This window comes from Thamnophis elegans, chromosome 1 (assembly GCF_009769535.1).
Source record: "Thamnophis elegans isolate rThaEle1 chromosome 1, rThaEle1.pri, whole genome shotgun sequence".
Lineage (NCBI taxonomy): Eukaryota > Metazoa > Chordata > Lepidosauria > Squamata > Colubridae > Thamnophis > Thamnophis elegans.
This window is the reverse complement of record NC_045541.1, coordinates 36913058-36920764: the sequence shown is the minus strand read 5'-3', so window position 1 is coordinate 36920764 and position 7707 is coordinate 36913058. Positions and strand designations below refer to the sequence as shown.

Here is a 7707-nt window from a genome sequence, read left to right as displayed (position 1 = left end):
GCAGAGGATTTGGGAGGCTTGCAAAGTGCTCCTGAGGGCTAGGGAGGGCAAAAAATGAAAGAACAAAAAACAGCCTGTTTTTGCCCCCTCCCCCCCGCTTCCAGGAGCACTTTATAAGCCTCTCAAAGTCTCTGTATGCCCTTCCCCCCCCAAAACAGCCCGGTTTTTGCTCGTCGTCCCCCCCCAGCCCCCAGGAGCACTCTACAAACCTCCCAAAGCTCTGCATGCCCCCCCCTTTTTGTGCAAAAACCGAGATGGGCAGAGGGTTAGGAGGCCTGCAGAATGCAAAAACTTTTTTAAAATTTACCTCTTCAAAATCATAGTGTGTCTTATACTCTGGTGCGTCTTATAGTCCGAAAAATATGGTACTCGTCCTAGATGATATAAGATCTCCTGGCTTGGTGAGGGTTGGACTAGGAGACCTCCAAGGTCCCTTCCTGCCCTATGATTCTATGTATCCTTTTGCTTTCCTCTTTGTACCCATTCTGCATGTCTCCCCAATCTAATCAGCAATAGCTATGAAGGGCTTGTATAAAATTTGGGGGGAGGATAATTCCAACACTGGTTCCCATTAAATTGGTTAAGGGGCAGTACTGATTAAATTGGTTAAGGGGCAGCAAAGGAAGTATTACATTTCTAGGCGCTTTTATTTTCTGGAAAACCATGTCAGCACAAAAGTAATAAGGCAGGAGGCCCCCAGCTTCCAGTCCTCGGTATGCCAGAAACTGGTCCACGAAGCTCCATCCATGGGATGCAAGCAGCATGCGAAACCATGCCCGCTCTGATCCGCAGAATAACCTCTTTCCACCAAACCGGTCCCTGGTGCCCAAAAGGTTGGGAGTCGCTGTAATAAGGGATATTTAAAACTCTTGCAACTTTAATAAGGGGTGGGGCATGGCAAAAGGAAATATGAAAATATTTGGACTCCATAGCCTTTGAAATCACAAGGCTATTTAAGAATGAATCTCTGTAAAGAAAAAAACTGAGACATATGGTGATATAGTTTGGACAATTATCTTGGGCAACATTTCAAATACAAATTTAAGATAGCAAATTATTTCTAAACATAAAGTGAACCTTAATTGAACGCCCACAAAGCAAATTACCAAACAACACTCATTATGAACTGTAAAGAATTTCTATTTATTCAGTTAATGTATGTCAAGCAAAGCAAGTATTGTTTACTCTTAATATAAAAATAGGTATATGTCTGCAGTGTAGTTGAAATTCCATTCAAATCAATGGCTAAATACTCACTGATGCAAATGAAAGTCTGGGCCCTAACTATGGAAATATGTTGTTAATTCCTTTGGTAGCATCATTATAATCATGCCTTAACAATAAATATTTTAGTTTAGAAAAGGGAAGAAACATGATCCCTACTGACACCAAAACACTAAATACACCACTTGAACATCAGAATTTATACATATTTACAGCCTGCATAAATGCATTTTAAGATTACACCAATTAACAATAGAGCCAAACGCAGCTATCTATAAAACTTCAGTGATTGGAGAGAATTAGTATATATATATAGTTGTGTATAAAATCTCAGACCAGTGGATATATATACACACATTTATTTATACATTATATATAAAGGAGAAAATGCAGTGAAAAAAAGACTGTTTCAACTCAACATCACAGTCAGATATTGGGTACCGCTTAAAGTAGTATCAAAGATTGTGATCAATATAAATGGACCATCTAATAATGTATCAACGTGGAAGAGCAATGCACTATTCAAAATCCTCGTTTTGTTTATAAAACGTTGGAGCTGAATGAGAAAACCTGGATTTGGTTCTAAATAAAATTTTAAAAAGCAGCCTTTAAAATTAAACATTGTTGAGATTAAAACAAACCCAATACCAAAAAGGAAAAGCCAAGTGTTCTTGTTGATAGAAAGAGATGAACAACAGCTATGTTTTTCTGAAACCGCCCTCTCAAAGACATCATTGTCCGGATCACTAAATTACCAGAAATCTAAATAGCTTACTTAGCACCAATATTGGAAGTGAAAAATGGGTCTCATTTGATGATAGATACAACGGGCGCCAGATACTGCAGAATAATTCTTCAGAGCATAGTATAAAATGCCAATGGTTTCTTTGCACTGACTTTCTACTTTTCTGCTTATTTTAATAATGTGTCCATTCCCATTTTCAACTATAGTGTATGCAAGATCTATTTTTCCTCCCTCAGAATAATCCTGTTATTAATAGGATAACATCCATGAGCAGCAAGAAATGAACAAGTATCCAGAACAGAAAATGTTTCTTTTTAAAAACCTGGTCAGGAATTCTTTTTGACCTCTCAACAATAGAAAAATACATTGCCACATCCTTTTTTGCTCTCCCTTAGACAATGTGTATTTTACCAGTTAGGATTAAAACAAAAGCAGCCCATAAATCTTACAGTACAGCATAATTATCAGCTTCTCCTTCATGTTCAGTAATGCCAGGGAATGAGAACAGAGAGAAAAGACTGATCTAGATGTGATCAGGTCCATTTGCGTTAGGAATTTATGAAGTTAAAAATGTACTCTTTAAACTCTCCGTCTTCGGATAGAGAATATTACTCCACTACTTTTTGAGAAAAGCAAGTAAGAAATCCATTCTGGCAGAAACCATAAAATCCATTAACTTCTCTGACATTCAAAGAGTGTGTGTGTGTGTGTGTAAGTTTTCCTCTCAGGTTGGTAAAGACTTTATTGTATAATCTCAAAAGACAATCTTGTTAAGATTATGATCTCAAAAGGGTGTAAATCAAAATCCAAACTAACCAATTAAACTGAGTTTCAAAGAAAGTACTTCAAATGTTAAGGCTTCCATTAAAAAACAATTACTATGTTCCCAAAGTCTGGAAAGAACAAACAGGAGTTGCATATATCAGCTTCGTTTTCAAGCTTGTCTTATGAGGGGAAAATTGAAGTGGCATTTTTATAAATAGCGAGGAGACATAGAATATTACAGAAGTCAGGATTGGAAAGCTTTTTTTAAAAAACACAACTGCAGCTCACCTAGTTTAAACAGCTATGCAGAAAAACAGTTAAGCCTGAATTAACATTTACTTTGAAATTGCTTAGTTGTCTGTTCCCTTCAGCAGAAGTATCCTTTTAAATCAATGGAAGGACAATTTAAAAGATTACGGGTCAGCAACATCTAAAACGCTTCCCAGGCTCCGACTCTGCATTTTCACAGGAGAGGCTGCTGGTGATAATTTGTTTGCTGCTGTGGAAGTGAATGAGTGGGAACTGCTGGATAGCACGGACCTTGAGGCAAACTGGATGCAGTGTTCTGGTAGGCTAGCATATCCATGGTCATCGGCTGGGCATAAGAAACGGGACCAGCAGGCGGGAGGCAAGAATTCTGGTTCATGTAAGTAGAACTGGGCACAGAATCTAGACCAGGGCTGAAATACAATGAAGACATTAGCCTAAGCAAACCCCACAAGCATAATGGAGAGATGGGGATAAAGCTGATTCGCTAAAACTTGCTCATGGGTTACCTCATGTAGGTTGGAGCAGGCTGAGATGTTACTGATGAATTCATGGTTGGAGGTAAAGACCTCAATGGACCAATCTGATCACTTCCTGGATTGTAGCTTTGAGGCATACCATGGACCACATAATTCCCACTGTGAGGATGGATGGGATATGACTGCAAAAGAAACAGAACAGAACTGATCTTCTGAAGCACAAAGGATATTTCTAAAAAGGAAAGAGCAGTAACTCTTCTATTTGTCATTAATACAAGAACCAAATAGCGCACCAATACCATGCGGACGGAACCAATATTTTTTATTACCAAAATAATCTTTCAAGTCTGCTAGGTACAGACAGATGAGGACTCTCTGAAACTGCTCTGAACATGGAAGAGATGGGAAGAGGAGGGAAAGAGATTTCCCTACATGAGAAGTGAAATAGTGTTATCACTGAATGAATCCATGAATCTTCAAAGTTTGCAAGAATCATTTGTAGGAGTTTTTTCAGAACAGATGCGGGGAGGGGGGGCACCAGGGGTCATGCTTGTGGCACAGTTGGTGCACTGTAAAGGACCCATATGCTGTAAAGGATCCATTGACCTATGTGATATGAAGCAATTTGCAGATCACTGCATCCTGCTTTCACTATTTTAAGGTCACTACAGTTTTTGTATTCTTATTTAATAGAACTGAAGCTTTGTTGCAGTTCTTCTGTGGCTACTATCTTTATCAAGGGCTTATCTGATTTATCTAGTTATAGCATGTATATACCCACACCCACTTTGGAAATTAAGTAATGAAGAAGGTAGCTCAGTTGAGAAAATTAAGTGATGTTAGTTTCTTCTTGCTCCAACTCTGCCCATTTCTAATGCAACCTTCAATATGCCAGACTGAATATGATTTTAGCTCAAGAAGAAATGCCATTGTCCATTATGACAGATTTCATGCAGCCTGCTTTATATTTCTGCTACACTGAAGTAATAAGTTACATCAGGACATTATTAAAGCTACCAAGCTTATAAAATAAGCATACGGGAATTTTAGTCTCTCAGACTAATGTCATAGGATTATCAGAATAATGTAGATAAAACTATTTTTTCCCAAAATCTGTTAGAATGAGATAAATATGTTATAGAGTACTTAAATATCTTTTTATCAGTTCAGAATTTATAACAGAGTTAAATAAATGCTTGATTTATTAGCAATAAATGTATTTTAATAAAATGTTATTTATATCACAGCTGTGACTTTAAATGCTATGTTCTGCTTTAAGAGATTTTTTTTCTAAACATAGTCTTAAAACCATTTAAAAGAACAAATAAATATAGACAGAAGAAAATATTGAAGAAATATAGCATTTTTACAGAAAATGATTGCTTCAGGATTCAACAGTGTGTTAGAGATTAAATAATATTATAAAAATATTTGCTCTTTTAAATATAGATGTTCCCTTATTGTTCTGTACTCTTCAACTGAATACAATATTACCTTGAAATGAGATGAATATTAGTTCATCTAATGCTCACTATTTTCCCTCACATCCCCAAATACTGTCAATCATTTCAAAGAGCTCATGGAAAATATAACAGATGAATGTACTGTGGCAGTTACCATAGTAACTATTCTTTTCATACTGTATTATGTAAAATCGATCTAAAATACGCAACATTTTTTTCATTTAATTGCGCTTCTAACTTTTCCTCAAACTCCATCCCCCAGCAATTCCTTTAGGAAAAACACAAACTAAATAAACCAAAGGGGATGTAGATTCAGTGAAGAGGTGTATGTCAAAAGCTACACAAGATGCACTGATATATACGTGGAAATGTCATCTATGAAGCAGCTCACGTGTTTGGGAGGAGAGTCATGCATAATGCCCAAGATTTTGCCTACTATCCCAGCAAGTCTTACATGCGCCATCTGAGTCATATTGGAGAAAGCAACTCTGTTTACTCACTTATTAAGTTTTGATGGAGACATGTTTAATTTAATCCTGAGACTCGTAACATTCTCACTGCATACAAAGTTTTGCAATATCTTATGAGAGCTGTTTTGAAGGGTTCTGAAGACAGAACTGACAAATACCATGAAACTAACAGAATTATTTGGATTGAGGGTTAATGGAAAACCTGCAATTAAGAGGCAAGATCTACATCTGCTTAAGCATATGCCAACATGTTCTACAGCAGAACTTTAAAGTCTTTGTGGACATTCAAGTCCTTCATATTGCAGTAATCTGTTCTTGTGTGCATGGCAGCAGCCATTATATGTGAAGGGAATCCTTCTAGAAAGTAGAAGTAAAAATAAGGCACTGACCTGCACTGGAACACTGGCTGATGTGGGTGCATACTGTGCCGTTGAGTGCATCTTTGAATATGCAGAATACATAGGGGTTTCATTCATTAGTTTATTGTAGAGTTCCAAAGCTTCCATCACGTTCACATTTAGTTCAGACAATTCTGAATGTTTCCTAATTCGAGCAAATGAAGTAGTTTCAGTTATCACTGATCAATTTGGTTTTGTTTAATTTGAGTATAGTAAATTTTCGTAAGGAAGAATATTTGTGGCTCAGGGTTCAAATGAGGAATTCTTAGTACTCTTTGAGCTTGGCTGTTTTCTTGCTGACATTTCACTACCCAAGTGATGATGAAACGAATGAAACATCAGCAAGAAAATAACCAAACTCAAAGAGCATCAAACACCCTCAGTAAACTTCAGCCTAGAAATTAAAGCCTCAAAAATTAAAGCCTAGAAATCAAAGATTCTTGGAAATAAATTATTAATTTCTAAATATGTGTCATATGCCAGTTTGCATAATATGTCACGTACCATACTCAGTCCTTTGGGCTTAGTTTTCACAATTATTACACTACGTAGGTAATCTGAATTTTTGAAGCTGTTTGATGACCCATCTTATTTTTTGCTCATCTACTCTACTACATAAATATAAATTGCATTTTTTTTTATTTATAAGCATTACACAATTGCCTTACCTATCAATTTCTTCTAGCTTTTCATCTATCATGGGACCCATCTGTTGACAGACATCTATGAACAGTAAAATACAAACATCCGATCAGTTAATTGCTCATAAATAAAAGCACTGAGGTGAATGCAATGCATAGATGCTTTGCCTAGCATGCAAAATGAAAGGAGAATTTCACCTGCCTTTCAGACTTGGTTTAACAAATGAAAAACATAAAAAGGACAATAAGTCTGGATTAGGATTTCTTTTTTAAATTATATGTAGCAGTAGTGATACCTTCTAAATCCAGAAGATCAGGAGAATCAGATTTAGGATCTTGTGGATCTATGCTCTGAAGTAACTGCAGTGTCTTATCCATCTTATTCTGGAAGACGGAGAAAATATATTTAGAAAGATATTCAAATTGAGAATTCAAATTCTCAAAACCCACTACAAAATTTATTTTATGATAAGGGGGCATAGTAGCTTCTTCAAAGAAAAAGCTGCCTAGAGTGTATTATGCCAGTGGAAAGCCAAGACATACCTCATCTATATACACTGGCTCTGGCTCAGGTTTTGTAATTTCAGTAGTGTCTTCAGAAGCATCCTTGTCCATAGGCACTGCGTAAAGACAATGACAACATTAGCCTTCCTCCAAATCTAGTTTCTTGGCATACAATATTTTTTTGTCAATATAACCCATGTTTAGATTCGGAGACAGACCTAACAATTCTGATTACTAAAAAGCAAACAGCAGAAGAGCAAACTTTGGAAGTTGAACTTTTTAGCTAAGACAGCTAATATGGAAGAGATAATGCTCAGGACTTGTTTAAATATTTGGGTATGTTTCAGTGGTGGGTTCCGGATCCCGTTGCAACTAGTACGGTTGCAACGGGGCCCAGAGTCCTCAACATGAATGCACAAGGTGTGCGCGCAAACATGCGGCGTGCACGCATGCGTCTCACCATCCAGCAACACCTCTGCAAGCCTCAGTGATGCTCCAGCTACTCGGTGGAGCGTCACGCAGGCACTGTATGCGCCATGCCCGTGCGCGGAAGTGCTAAAGGGTTTAAAGACAGGTAAGGAGTGCGGGAGAGTGGGCCCTCTGCAGCACCATACTGGAACAGTACCTGGTGCTCCGGGCAGGCTCCGGTACGGGTGTACCAGGGCGTACCAACTGCAACCCACCACTGGTATGTTTATAAAGTAGTGTTTGGCAAGAAACCCTAATGGATGGAGAAGCAAAAAAACACTTT

At 37.6% G+C, this 7707-nt stretch overlaps 1 protein-coding gene across 2 annotated transcripts in view; it reads right to left on the bottom strand.

Moving 5' to 3' along the window:
* Nucleotides 1–1124: 1124 nt before the first annotated feature.
* The window catches only part of STAM2 (signal transducing adaptor molecule 2), a 28648-nt gene continuing 22065 nt past the window's right edge, over nt 1125–7707 (bottom strand). For both annotated transcript variants that reach the window (XM_032215990.1, XM_032215998.1), the window contains exons 9-14: nt 6996–7072; nt 6749–6836; nt 6480–6534; nt 5803–5956; nt 3511–3662; nt 1125–3414 (exon numbers count right to left, since the gene is read on the bottom strand). In XM_032215990.1, the coding sequence (XP_032071881.1) occupies nt 3198–3414; nt 3511–3662; nt 5803–5956; nt 6480–6534; nt 6749–6836; nt 6996–7072 (743 nt within the window). In that variant the 3' untranslated portion in view covers nt 1125–3197. The remainder of the gene's footprint in view (nt 3415–3510; nt 3663–5802; nt 5957–6479; nt 6535–6748; nt 6837–6995; nt 7073–7707) is intronic.